General features: G+C 39.7%; 1 protein-coding gene across 8 annotated transcripts in view; it reads left to right on the plus strand.

Moving 5' to 3' along the window:
* The window catches only part of PPP1R9A (protein phosphatase 1 regulatory subunit 9A), a 155,771-nt gene that overhangs the window by 102,982 nt on the left and 37,545 nt on the right, over window positions 1-15,244 (plus strand). For all 8 annotated transcript variants that reach the window (XM_080383653.1, XM_080383652.1, XM_080383657.1 and 5 more), the window contains exons 6-7: window positions 7,295-7,430; window positions 14,697-14,852. In XM_080383653.1, the coding sequence (XP_080239779.1) occupies window positions 7,295-7,430; window positions 14,697-14,852 (292 nt within the window). The remainder of the gene's footprint in view (window positions 1-7,294; window positions 7,431-14,696; window positions 14,853-15,244) is intronic.

The raw sequence follows: 15,244 nt of genomic DNA on the forward strand, positions 1-15,244 counted from the left end.
CTCTTGTGGTGCTTAAGCTATTACTTTGCTGCTCGTCCACCAGCACCATTGATGCTGCTGTGGAAGACCTTCAGTATGTCTCTGAAGAATAGCCACGAGCAGGTTGAAAGCTTACTGGTAAGAATTAAGAGACCGAGGCAACAAAGGGAACCTTGTGGCTGGTGTCTACTACAGGCTGCTCGATCGAGGGGAACCTATAAGTTTTGATTTCCCCTCTGCTCTGGTGAGACCCCACCTGCAATACTGCATCCAGCTCTGGGGCCCTCAGCACAGGAAAGACATGGACCTGTTGGAGTGGGTCCAGAGGAGGCTTCAAGTACTTAAAGGGGGCTTATAAGAAAGATGGGGACAAACATTTTGGCAGAGGCAGTTGCAATAGGACAAGGGGTAATGGTTTTAAGCTAAAAGAGGGTAGATTCAGACTAGATAGGAAGAATTTTTTTTTATGATGAGGGTGGTGAAACACTGGAACAGGTTGCCCAAAGAGGTGGTAGATGGCCCATTCCTGGAGACTTTTCAGGGTCAGGTTGGACGGGGCTCTGAGCATCCTCATCTAGTTGAAAATGTCCCTGATCATTGTGGGGGGGTTGGACTAGGTGACCTTTAAAGGTCCCTTCTGCCCCAACCTGTTCCATGATTCTGTGATTTTTATGTCACAGGGCTCTGGGGGCTAGGGTGAAAGGGCATAAGAGGTATTCTTGATCATGCCAGTCACATAGGATTGGATGCAGAACAGTCCCTGGTTGTGCAGCCGATGGTGCAGGAGAGGTACTGTTTTTTATGGGCATTCTTGGAGGAATGAAAAATGCTAGGGAGTGAAAGGATCCACCTGACAAAGTTGGGCAAGAGAATGTTTGCCCACAGGTCCCATAATTTAACCGGGAGGGAGGGTGACTTAGCCCTTGCTTTGGAACAAGTGACAAGTGGGTTCAGAGGTTGTGGTTAGGGACTTACAAAGGACTTAGACTGCTCCAGCATTACTGCAAGGGTGACATGGTTTGGTGCAAGTAATCTAGGAGATTTTTGAAATGTGTAAAAAATAACTTCTTGACACAAGTGTTCAGTGAGCCAACAAAGGGAGGCAGTCTGCTAAATCTGTTACAAACACGTTTATGAGCAGTTTGGAACTGGTCAGTTCTTCAGTGAAGATTGCAGTTTTAGGAGCATTCACCATGAAACAGTGGAGCTTAAGAACTGGAGAGAAATTAACATTAGAATTACACCCTGAACTTCAGGAGAGCAAATTTTGGCTTGTTCGGGGGTCTGCTTAGTATGAGACCACTGCTCTGAAGGATAGAACAGCCCACGAGAGCCTTGTGAAAGTCAGTTTAAGCAACATCTACTGCTCTCTCCTCCTCTATGCAGGCAGGCCTACTACTCAGTGGTGCAGAAGACCCTTGTTGCAAAGTATACAAAAAAACTGGAGATGTTGGTGACTGCTTTGCCTTGGTTTTTCCACACATTGGCTAATGACCTGGGTATTGTTGCAGGGACATCTCCATGTTTCCTGCGGTTTCCAACAATTAGCCTCAGGGCAGCAATGTCACTGGAGGGTGAGGGTTCATGTATGGTTAGTGATACCTTTAGTGTCTGCTGCCCGTGTACCGTATGCCAGACTTCATCATCATGTGCTGTCACAGTTCAATCAGTATGAGTATGTCTATGCAAGTAAAAATAGATGAGCCCTTGTTTAATTCAAATACATAGTCATTAAAATAGTTTTTAAAAATAATAATTAATAAATAAAATTAGTAAAAAATTAATACTGACCAAACCACTACTTCAACAACAACAGCAAGTCATGTAGTACACACTATATACACATCTCATTCGTGGCACGTTACTGTTGCATGTTACCTACTTGCTCATGCCGCAGCCACACCAAGGAAGTCATGTTCCTGTGCATCCATCCTGACTGCTGACTGGGCAAAAGGACACCCATGTTGGCTCAAATCACTGACAAGTTGGGGTCCTGCTGTCCGTGGTCAAATTCAGGGTACAACACATAGCTTACTTCATCCTGGGCCTGGGGACAAGGATGGAGGCTACAGAACTTTTGCACATTAGTTCGGCTTACTGGCAGTTGTCTCCAGGGTCTTTGGAGGCTTTTCCTCAAAGTTCGCTTTTCTGTGCTGGCTTTACATAGCCAACATCCTGCACTAGGCATTACATAGGTTACCGTGTCAAATGTTTCTTATGTGGCTTTAGATAACTTCATTCAGTCATTGCCCCTTTCATCCTTCCTAATGTTACTTTGGGTGCTCCAAGCAGAGCTCTTTGCTTGTTCGTGTTAGTTTTGGGCCACCACCATCACTAATCTCCAGCCAAACCTTGTTTACTTCCTTCTACCAATCTCCCTCAGTTCCTCTTCGTTACAGCTAACAGCTTTAAAGATTGCTGTGCACACGCTTGCTTCTGGTGCAGGGCAGGGCTGTGTGGATTTGCAGACTTAAGACAGGAGGCACCATTAGCAAGTTTGCAGATGAGGTTAGATAGGCTAACAGGCAGGGCTGCTCTTCAGAGGGACCTCAACAGGGGGGAGAAATGAGCTGGCAGAAACCTTATGAAGCAAGGACAAATGTGAGCCCTATATCTGGAGCCACATAGCCCTGTGCGGCATGGTGAGCTAGAGAGCAGCTGTGCAGGCAACATGCTGGGAAGAAGTGGAAAGAACATCTTCAGTCTGAAGAAAAGAATGGGATGGTAGGCATATTGCTGCTGTCTCAGCTACCTTCCAGGAGGCAGAAAGGAAGAACCCAGATTCTTTGTACTCTCTATACAGGAACAAGGTAACGGGCAATGAACAGAATTTGCGGCAAGGGGAATTCTGACTAGGTATTTTCACACATAAAATCCCCCCACATACTATGAGGTTTCTCAAACTTTGGAACAGGTTATATCCCATCATTAGATAAAAAAACTAATCGAAGGCCATGAAAAAGTTGGCCCTCCTTTGAAGTGGGGGGCTTGCGGTGGACCAGAGGTCCCTCCCAACCTAAATTATTCATTGATTTGAAGAGTCTTTATGCCTTCTAAGTTTCAGATCATTTTATCTGAAAAAGTGTAGTGGAAGCTTATAGGTTGTCCAGTCCAGCTTATGTCCAGTCAGCGACCTCTGAATTTGGGGCTGCTGTCTTTTAGAAGAGCTTGATCTTGTTCATGGAAACCTGACAAGTTGCAGCTTGCGCTGCTGTAACTAAATAAAACTGCCTTCTTAGAGGGTTCGCACCACTTTTAGCACTTTGGATTAATTATATGGCTATTATCCTAATGGAAGCAGCCAGAGTAGGTAATTGAAGACATCTTGAAATAAATTAGATAAATGGTAGCAGAAGCAGCTTTGTGCTTTAAAGCTCAGAGGAAAACCATTTTAAAAATCCAACTGTAAAACTCCTCCAAATGCAATGAAATTTACTGTACATTTTTATTGATCAAATTATATTTCAGGAAAGGTTAGAAGAAAAAAATATTAATCCTGTTGCAGGAACCTCCCCAGTCTTTATTTCTTAGAATGAGTCTGCTGTATTCTTAATTGCTTTTTGTGGAATTTAAAGAATCCATGCTAAATTATTTTTAGCTGAGCACTTAATGCCTGAAACATTTTCAGGAGAAATCATCAGCTCTTGTCACTAAGAATTAATGCTTTCACATTCTTCTAGTAGAAAAGTTCTTTTCAAAATGGAAATATTTTTTAATTTCATCAGTTCTTATAATAATATTTCTAGATCTCATGGTTTGTAAAAAAATATTTTTTGTTATTTGAAGAAGCACAGATATGCAGATTCTCATTTAGTAAAAGCTGGAAATATGCAGAAAGCCATGTATCAGGTGTGCTTTCAAATCCTTAAATCATGATTGGATTGCAGGAGATGTGGGAGTTGCTACCAGTTTCAGTAGAATGCTTTTCTTAATCACTGTTGCTGTGGTCTAATTTTCAGTTTTTCCAGATACAGTATTATTTTAGATCTTAAATCTGAGATAGAGTCAAATACTAATTATGTTCCTAGTTCTGTCCCTCTTTATTTTAACAACAACCAAAGAGAATATTTCAGAGCTGTTAATTCAGCTAGATTGGGTGTAACCCTGAATATCAAGGTCAGTTCATGCTCAGCTTCTCTGTGATGTTCTCTCTTCTCTCATTCCTTTTTTTGTGGACATCAGAAATAATCAGTAATGGCCTGAGATTTAGTATGGTGATGGCTTGTGGTGGAGTGTCACAGATTCACTGGGTTTTATTTTGCAGTTGCTTGCTCTGATAATTAAGGGGAATATTACCATGATGAGGTTTAAAGGCTTTAAACCCCTCATTTGTCTCATATCCAGAAACATAACCAGCTTCTTAAATATATTATTGCTGATAGAGTTTGTGGTTCTTTGTTGTAATACTTCTGGCCCTTGAGACTAATTAATCAGGTCTGAAATGCATGTGCTTAATTTAGGTGAGCCAGAATGATGTGAAATACATAATTAGCCACTTCGTTGAAGTGTGCATATTATGGTTCAGTGACTAATTTTCTGGTCAGTGAATCACAACCTTATGTCTCTTTTTTGTATTTAAACACTTGAGATTATGATAGTTCTTGTATTTAAAGCCATCCTAGACATAAAGATGTAATTCATGCTTAGCATTTTAATAACTACCTCTGCTTTATGGATTTCTGAGAGAGAAATATTTATTCATCTCTCTTTAAATTATAAATTTATAATTTATGGCTTATTTTAGTTACAAGTTAAATGTAATTATATGCAGCATGGTATTCCTAAGGTCATGGAATGTACCATGACAAAAGGCTTGGTTTAGTTTGCAAAAACTGTAATTGTTGGCAATGTAGTATTCCATTTTGCAAATTTACAATTCTTTATCTAGAACTGACATGAATCGTGGGTTGAATGCTTCTAAATATTTATTTTCAGACACTTTGGAAATCTCTCACTTTAGAGCAGTTAATTGTAGGAAAATAAAACTTTCCTTGCGTATTTCTATTTAGGAAAACATTTGCTGTAAACTTCATCATTGCTTTGAGGCTCTTATTCATGTATCATCTAACAGCTTCAGGTATTATTGAGGAACTTCATTTTGACATATGATTCAAGCCTTGAAAATCCCATCACTATAAACTGTAAGTGACTTTGACGTGAGAAGAAAAGTTCAATTAATGACCTTTTACATTTTTATGTCCTACCTAAACTTGTTTGCCTGTATGAAAATATTACTGCATTACAGTCTAATGTGTCAAAACCAATCCTTGAATAATCAGGAGTTACCAGACTTCAGATGCATTACATATTGTCTTCTTGATGTTTTCAGTGTACAGAAATTATGGCATGAACTATTTAGAGCCTCTGATTTTCCAAGGGAGGTGAACTATCAGGCAGAGGGTAGGTTGGGAATGCAATGTTTGCATCTGGTGATGTCCCTCATGTATTTACAAACATGAAGATTTCTCTACTGTGTATATACAGTCATGTATAATGTTGCTTAAAATGTTTGTTTAAAATACAAGTTACTTCTTTTGTATTTTCTTTTAATTTGTTTTTGCATTGGAGGAGACAAATATTTAGCAACTGTGTATTGAATGCTTTTTTACTTCATGCGGTAATATCAAAAGTTCATTCTTCCTTCTGATTGAGACTGAAAACATGGCTTGTTTAGTCTTTGTAATACTTGGCTCTAAAATTAAAATCCAGAGGACACAAGATTCGACTGTGAGTCAGTATGCAGAACAGATGAAGTCTAGGGGCCGTGAAGAAACATTCTTTTTCTTTCAGCCCAAGGTCCCTATCATTACTGAGACCCAATGTCATATTTTGTAATAGTAGGATATGAGTGCCAGACTGTGATCTGTTTTGAACAGGATTAAAATGCTGATGTTATTTCCTTGATTTAGTTCTAGTTTCTGCAGTATTTTCTGTAAATGTTTTTAAGCTAAGACACTTTCTTGCAAATTATTTTCAGAGCACATTGTGTCATTATTTCAAATGGAATCACTCATTCTCACTTTCCTTATCCTTTTGGAATTAATTAATGACTTAGATATTTTTTACGATGTTGAAATAATCTCCAAATTATATTCCTTTCTGTAGTGCCTGTTTTCATGAAGTCTGACAAATTGTTTGGCTTAGGAAATGGGCTCAGGGTCATCCACTCATGGGAAGCTGGCTTACCCATGGATGCCAAATCCCAGATGACTTTAACAGTGATAAGCAGTACTAATGAAAATTATTTTCTTACGTGGGATATAATACACATTTCTAACTCTCATTTCAATAATAAATTATATCCATCATCTGAGCCAAATGTTATGAAAACAAGTAGTTTACCATATGCAGTATCTCAGTGTCACCTGATAGTGCTTTTCAGCTCTTCATAGTATTTTTTTCACATCTAATTGCCTAATTGTCTTTCTAGCCTGCTAAGAAAATGTTCCTTCAACTTGACATCTTTAAATTGTGCTTTTCTTCGGTAGTTTACAGTGTGTTGGTACTATATAATGGGTGTTTATCGTTATTACTATAGATAGCAAAATATCTAATTATGGTTATGCCACTGTGCTGGAAAAAAGTGTTAAAATCTAAGCCAATTCTAAATATCGGTTGCTGAAAGCAAGACTGGGAAGCGGTCTTGTAAGTCTCAACCAAGAAAGAGGCACTTCCTTGCCTTTTGTTAAGCCAAAGAAATGTGCTCCCAGTGTTCAGCAATAGCGAACAGTGGAGAAAAATGCTCCTTAGCAACAGAAGTTCACGAAATAAAAGAGGGATTTAAATACAGCTTAAAATTAGGGAAATGATGTCTGTCAGATTTAAAAATGTGGAAATAGATTCTTTGTTAAAGAAAGGAGGAAGGCAGATACAAAAGCTCAGAAATCTCGTCTAAGTCAAAATGGAGAAAGAAGTTACTCTGCTGCGTGTTCCTTTCACTACAAGCTGCCAGAAGTGTGTCTGTGCTGTTACTGTGCATCTGGTCTTCTGTAGGCTTTCAGGAAATACGTTGCTTTAAAGGTAACGGAATTGATGATACATTTCTTTAAAATTGCCCACTCTAGGTCTGTGTCTGTAAAGTTCTAACTCGGAGAACCTTTTTAAATGAAATCGGAGGGAAGGCTGTAGCAGTCACTTCTTTTTTCCCACTCCTGTGAATACTGTCATGGTCAGATCACTCCTCGTCTTGCACACAGCGCCCTTCTGGCAAATGTCATCCACAGAACGCATTTTAAATGATCACAGCCATGTACCCGTGGAGATAAAGAACTTTGGTAATACATTAGGAGTAATATTTTTTCACTGTTTTGTACAGGTTTGTGATTGGACGAGAGAAACCGGGACAAGTGAGTGAGGTTGCACAGCTGATCAGCCAAACTCTAGAACAAGAACGCCGCCAGAGAGAGCTGCTGGAGCAGCATTATGCACAGTATGATGCAGATGATGATGAGGTAACAGAATGTCTAGTGTCTCACTATTAATTTTTTTTTTAACGTTCTGTTTTCTATTCCTAATTCTTCTTTTTAACTGTCACTCAAGAGGTCAGCTTCTGGCCCTCTCCATTACCATGGCTGCTGATTTTTACAGATTTTGAAGATGAATCTTATCTGAAGACCAAAGTTACTGAAAAGCTTTTCAGCATGGATTTGAAATATTTGGGTTGTTCCAGAAGAGCAAATATCAAAATGGTTGATGCTTCTGTCACCGTTGCTTTTCCTCTGAAGGCATTTGCTTTTCTGAAATAAGGGAATAAAGTTGGTATGCTTCTGCACTGAAACATTAGCTTTTTGTGAAAGCTGGTAAAAGTCCCCTACTAACTTATTAGAAGTAGCTTTTATTGGGAACCTGCAGCAATCCTGAATAGGGTTTTTTTGGTTGCCTGACTATGTCGTCCAAGTAAACTCACATAATTTGCACCATTCCCAGGCAATTGACAAGATAGAAGCTGTGATATAACACACATTAGACACAGTTCAAAGACATTTTTTGTGACCACAAGCACTTCTGGCCCATTTACTGTCAAATACAAGCATTACTACTTTGAGCTCACCTTACTCTGTGAGGGCAAATGTGGCTGGATTTATGTTGCTGTATGCCAGAAACCGCTGCCAGTGTTGCATTCTTCGGCTCTGGTAAGTAGGGCATCCTTTGGGCAAGAAAATCTCAGTTTACACTGTCTGAATGAATATCCACAAACGTACAAAAAAACCCTACCCTTTTGTGGTTGTTTGACCCTGGCTGAATGCCAGGTGCCCACCAAAGCTGCTCTATCGCTGCCCTCCTCAGCCAGACAGGGGAGAGAAAATACGGCGAACAGCTCATGCATCGAGGTAAGGGCAGGGAGATCACTCAGCAGTGACCGTCACAGGCAAAACAAACTCGCCTTGGGGAAAATTAGTTTAATTTATTACCATTCAAATCAGAAAAAACACCTTCCCTCCACCCCTTCCTTCTTCCCAGGCTTAACTTAATTCCCGATTTCTCTCTGTCCTCCCCTGAGTGGCGCAGGGGGACGGGGAATGGGGGTTGTGGTCAGTTCATCACACGTTGTCTCTGCTGCTCCTTTCTCCTCACACTCTTCCCCTGCTCCAGTGTGAGTCCCCCACAGGGTCACAAATCCTGCCAGCAAACCTGCTCCAGCCTGGGCTTCCCACGGCTCACAGCCTCCTCGGGGCACCCACCTGCTCCGGTGTGGGGTCCTCCCCGGGCTGCAGGTGGAGATCTGCTCCACCATGGACCTCCCTGGGCTGCAGGAGGAGATCTGCTCCACCATGGACCTCCCTGGGCTGCAGGGGCACGGCCTGCCTCACTGCGAGGGGCTGCAGGGGCATCTCTGGCCCGGGGCCTTGGGCACCTCCTGCCCCTGCTTCTCCTCTGGCCTCGGTGTCTGCAGTTGTTGCTCTTACACAGTCTCACTCTTCTCTCTCACTGGTGCTGATCCCCACCCCGCCACCCCCCTTCTTAAACACGCTGTCCCAGAGGTGCTACCACCATTGCTGATCAGCTCAGCCTCAACCAGTGGTGGGTCCATCTTGGAGCCGGCTGGCACTGGCTCCATTGGGCATGGGGGAAGCTTCTGGCATCTTCTCACAGAAGCCACCCTGTAGATCCCTGCTACCAAAACCTTGCCATGCAGACCCACCACACCTTTTGAGGCCATTTCCTCAAAGTGACAGTGATTCTGACTGCATGAAGTTCAGAAATAATGGGGATTGTCAGTGTAAAGAGTTTTTGGGCTGAGGTGGCACAGAATTATACAGGAGTTGTTCAGTCTCAGAGCTATCAAACTGTCTTCTTCATGTTCATACAGTTCTTAAAATACGGTAACGTGGATCTCCAGCTACAATGCTGCATAAATAAACAAACAAAAAATAAATCTTTATTTAACCTTCCATTGAGGCTGTCAAATTCTGAGCCTCAGAAACTTTACCACAAAGACAGCAATAACATATCAGGTTTCCGGAGCAGGAAATCGGTGATCTGTGTTTGAGTCCTGGAGCCACTGCACATGACTGTGTTTTGTAGAGCTGGTCAAATCACAGGAAGAGAATGTGTGCCAGGCATGTGCAAGTCCTGCTGGTTTATCTTGCTGTGCCACCAGCTGGCTGGATTTCCTCTGTTTTGAAACTTAGCACAGTCTTCATCACAGCCCAAGCAGCATCTAGCTACTTCAGAAGGATCCAAGTTCTTTAAAATAGCAGCAGCGTTCTTGAGACAATTCTGACTTCTGCCAGCCAGCATGCACTGGACTGGAGTCAGATGCTAGATGAGAGATACTTGTTAGCCTGCTGTAGCGTTTCATTCCATTGCCTTGCAGGAATGTTACATGACAGTTATTTCTTGGGGAAGATTCACACTAATACACATAGTGTTTCCAAAAGATACATAATTTAGTATATAAGTAATCCTGAAAGAATCATAATTTACTGTATAAATGCCCTGAGTCCCTGCGGTTCAGAATCTGCTGTTATCATGGGCTGCAGGTTGTCACAGGATTGCAGGATGCTTTCAGATGCTTCTTAATTTTAAGTCTTTGAATGAAAACACAAAAACTTTGTGCAGAACTGACAAACACTGAGAGAAAGGAGATGCCCACAGTGGGGTCCACGCAAAGACAAGCAGGATAAACATAAAACAGCTGACAGTCTGTGTTAAGCTCCCACAAGCTGAGCAGAGCCAGTAGTATCAATTATTTCTCAAGTACTACTTATGATAGACAGCGTTGGCATTTCCCAATGAGCCTGTGCTAACTACAGTAAAGCTGGGAGAGTATATTGTTTCGGGTGCTACCTCTTGATAGCCTGCTGCAGAGTTTACTCATCACCAGTTTGTCTAGCTTCCTAGAATCCCACATCCTTTCAGTTTGTTGTATCCTGTCAGAAAACAAAACTCAAAGACTTTGAAGTTGGCACTGTCTTTGTATTTCCTACTTAGTGTGTTAAGTATGACCTGAATCTGTATCCTTGACTGAAACTTTTTGACTTCCCTGTGTTAATAGTGTTCTGTGCGCATTTTAGTCAAATTCTGTCATTTCTTAGAGTTTTTGTTTGAACATGGTACTATCTTCTTTATGTTCTACAGGGAATGGTAAAAGTCACATAAAGCAGATGACCTGCTCCCCTGAAGGCTGCATATGGTGATGCAGGATGTGAAATTAATAAAATACTGCAGAATTCTATTCACTCTGTGGCCACAGACAAGTCCTTGTATGCAAGTGACATTTTAATGTATTTTAATATCACTAATAGTCATTAGAATATTTTTTCACTTAAAATTCTCATTTATCAGAACATTCTGAGAGCAAAGCAACTTCAAAACCATTGAAGAAAATCTAGACACACACAAAAGATAAATGTAATGTGCTTGAATGTCTGACACCCAAAGAATATATTTGTTAAACGAATCTTTCAGAGAGTACGTTTTTTCCAACATCATTAATATGGAGCATTCCTGTAAAAGCGGTGATTAATACTATACCATTATATTTTCCTTTGCTCTTTTGAAAGAATTAAGTATAAACCATTCAAATTAAGAGTTGGACTTGAGTTATTCTTACAGTTCTTCAAATGGTGTTCCCTGGTTGTGGGAGACTTTCAGCACAAACAAAAGATTTAGCTTGATGCAGGCTTTCTTATGGTGATTTGGGGAACTTCTGTCTGCATTATCCTGGTGGCGGCTGCTGCTCCTTCTTTCTGCTTGGGAGCCTTAGGCCCATTTCAAGAATTTACAAGGCAGTTAAACAATGTCAGTAACACGTCTTCCCTTTTAAATTAGGAAATTGCAGTTCATGTTTATAAAGACAATTTCATGCTATTAACAGTGATAGCATACAGCAAAATTGAATGGCTAATATTAGAAGCTATTGCTGTGAATGGGATAAGCTGAAGCCCTAGGTGCTACTAAAATGAGAAAGAGGTCTTTTGCATGCATTAATTTTGCTCACTAATACAGACTGAAGAGTCCGAGTTTCTTCTTCAAAAGCATGTAAATTTTCCTTGACTATTGAGTAAAAAAATATTGTTGTTGTCAGCTAAGAGTACAAAATGTATTGCAAGGAACCTCAGGCAGCTACAATAACAACTATTACCTTACAAGGCTTTGCTAATTTGAAGTAAAGTAACTTCTGTCTGTGCCTTGCTGCTTCTTGTAAAACACTGAGTTTCCCATTCTAGCTTACTGATTCAGGATCTGAACAACCTTTTAGTAGTTTCATGTGAAACAAAAGTCAGCAGAGGTAATTTTTTCAGGGAAAGTATGTTTCGTGTAGTTTATGACATACATTTCATTTAAGCACACATCGGTTCTTTTGAACCTTTAATTTGTGTTTGATGTGATTGTAAGATTGGATCCCTTTCTTATGAAGACGAAAGCAAAAGTCCTGTTTATTTCTGTGCTCTGTAATGTGTTTGTGTCATCCTGCTGTCTTGTTTAGCAGAGCAACTGCAGTGCTTTGCTTTGATGACTAGTTTTTGCATTAATTGAAGCAAAACTGACTGTGCCTATTGACACTCACAATGTACGATTTGAAGCAAGATTTTTCTTTTGTGTTTGTTGTCAGCTGGCTGATGTCCCTCTTCAAATATGCAGAATCCTGAGGCCAGCAGAATATTGCCTGATGTTGAAATTTTCCCCAGTATAACTTAGTCCTTCATATGAGTTCATTTTTCTTTCTGTAAGAAATACTTCTTTTTAGTTTTAAGTCTTTGGAGGAGTCTGTTTTAACTAAACTTATCTGTTTTATTCTTTTACCAAAATTGGTAAATATAATTAGGATTTTACATTAAATTATTTCCTTAAAATGCACATGTAGCTGAGCCAGATCTGTTTTTTTACGCAAACTGGGCATGAGTTTAGTTAACAATCCTATTTCTGCCTCCGTTTTGCATGCTTCAGAAATTTCCTTGCCACTGCTGATGGACCCGCCAATATCTTTTTTTCATGTAGAAATTATAATTGTGTATCACCTTATAGATTTTTTAGGGATAATGACTGCAAAATTGACAGTACATGGATTGTGTTAGTATTTTGTCCCCACAATAATTCATTTCATTGAAATCTCTTTGGTATTTTCGAGTTAAGTTGTTTGCTTCTTACCACCCTGATGGTGTGTAGGTGGTACATGCTCCTGGAAAAAGCCAGGAGAGTTAGCAGCCTAGTTGTTTTTTTTTTAGCCAGTAACTGCACATAGCTGTGGGGAATAAAATAGAAACAGAAGTTACTACAAGTGTAGCGTAGCAGAAGATTATGTGTATGCATATGAGATCTAGACATACAGAATGATAAATTTAATTTTAGGCATTGTCTTGCTTAGCTGAAATGCTAACATGCCTGAAAACTCCAGTGACATGAATTGTGTGTTCTTTGCTTCTGTTTTAAATATGGGAAAAAAAGAAGCAAAACCAGCTGTTAACTCTTTTTTTTTGTTGAAGACTGCTGAGATTCTTAGTGCATATAAAGTATGTAAAATAAATGGTTCATGTTTATTTCATTTGAGAATATGTAACTATTTATAGAGACACAGATAGCTCTCCAAAGAAGTGGCTTGCATTAGCAGTGATGTTGAAAGTATGGATGGGTTATGCATGTTAGTGACTTACTTTCTTTTGAATAGTTCTTTTAACATCAGATTTTACCAAATCGTTCTATGCTTTCTGTGTGTTTTGGCTTGCTTTGCTTTTTAAAACTTTAGTGCTTTTAAAAAAGGACAATATAGATTTTTCATGATCTTTTAAGGTCCCTTCCAACCCAAACCATTCATGATCATTCTATGTGCTATCTATTCAAGAAACAGTAATGTTTTATTGCAAGTATATCACCCTGTTGGAGACATACATACATCTTTTCTGTCTGTGTGTACTTGTATACCTAGACTTAATGTGCTTTCATGCACTGCTTTTTAGTTCAGAGAGATTCACATAGGCCTAAACAAGAGCAGGGAAACTAAATGAAGGTGGGAAGTTGAGATTCAAACTGTTGTTCAGACATCTGAGTTCTTACCTGTTGTTTTGAAAAGTTCTTTCAACAAAAAATGACACTAACAGATAATCCCGGCACTACTGGGAATATACTTCTGATAATGATATTATGTGCCTTCATCTCAGGACCTGAAAGCTAATGAACAAAAACTTGAGTAGTTCTGTCAAAATTTTGGTGCTAGTACTGTATAAACATGAGAAGGACTGCACCCCTTCCCCCCACCCTTCCTTTTCCGTGTATTTATTGAGTCCCAAGCTTTATAAATCCAGATGTGGCCCTGAGGGAGCTGTTTGCTTTATAATATGTTTGCATAGCTCTTTGCATAGCCAGCAGGCTATTTGTGATCCATTTGCAATGTACTCCAGCTTCCAGAGGGAGCCCTGCTGAAGCGACACAGTACCCAGCCACCTTAGGCATGGGGAGAGATGAGCACAGGTGTATGTGCAGAAGATTGTCTAGACAACTTGGGGTTTAATATTGCTAGCCTTTTCTTTTCAGTATTATTGTTGTATTTTGTTAAATCTTGGGATACTGATTGTAGCTTATGATTTTTAAAAATTCTGTTTTGTCAGCAAATGGCTCACATCTCATGGTTTACCAGCCAAAGAAACACCCACATTTTATGTTTAAAACTAGCTAGAATCAGCTTCTTATTCAGGGTGAAAATTAAGTAAACTCTGACTTCAGTCTCTGAGCTTGTCTCTGACACTCGGTTTCTTTTCCTGCTGTTGTCTTTCTGTGTGGGTATGACTTTTTTATCGTTAATTTGTTTATAAAGAACAAACCAGTAGATTTTCAAATTCAGCATGGAATATCATTGGAGAATTAACTTCCTCCAGATGGCTTATAAAAGACTAATGGAGATCCTGTTGGTTCTATTCTTCTTTTAATTCTGTTTGGAAAAGAGTCCTTGTTAAATCTGAGATAAATCTGGAGAGGTCTTCCTACAGAAAAGAGACCTCACTTGGAAAATGATGAAAACCATTGAAATACAGAGCCAGTAATACTTAAGTACTAAATTCTTAGTGCTTAAGACACTGTTTTCTCATCTCTCTTAATGTTCTGAAATACTGCTGTGGAGTTCTGTTGTGTAGAAGTCATAAATACTGGGACTATAGCTGAAGAAAAGATAAAACCGTTTTTTGTATGCAGTGTGCTGTGTTTGCACAGTAGCTTAATTACTGTTTGAATTCTCTGCCTAATAAGGATAACTGGAGTTTCTTAAATGCTGTAAAATTAAGACAGGGGAATATGCTACAGATGAAGAAGATGAAGACATGGGACCTGTTCTTCCAGGAGGTGACATGGCTATTGAAGTATTCGATCTCCCTGAAAATGATGACATGTTTTCCCCCAGTGATGTGGACACCAGCAAGCTTACTCACAAATTCAAAGAAGTAAGTTACAGATAGAAAATATTCCTGAAATATCTCACTGGAATTAAATTTCTAGTCACCTCATTGCTCAGTACTTGTCTTTTCTCTTGAAAACTAGAGTTGATGTCTAGCTGTTTGTGTACTTGGTACTTTTGAATGACTCAAAAAGTTCTGATTTAAAGAAGCAGAACTGTTTGGAGTTGTTTCAGCATCAGCTTTCAGGTGACTGTTGCATTGATAGAGGGTAATTTACAATTTTAAGTTCTCAGTAGAGAAGTTATTCTGCCTCAGCACTTAGTTTGCATTTTTTGACCAGGAGGGCAAGGTGCAAGTTAATTCATTACTTTAATTCATTACTGGCAGACTGCTGCTGCTTTTTGTTATTGTTGTTGTTTGTTAAGATTCTAATCAAA

This window comes from Falco punctatus (assembly GCF_963210335.1).
Source record: "Falco punctatus genome assembly, chromosome: 4".
NCBI lineage: Eukaryota > Metazoa > Chordata > Aves > Falconiformes > Falconidae > Falco > Falco punctatus.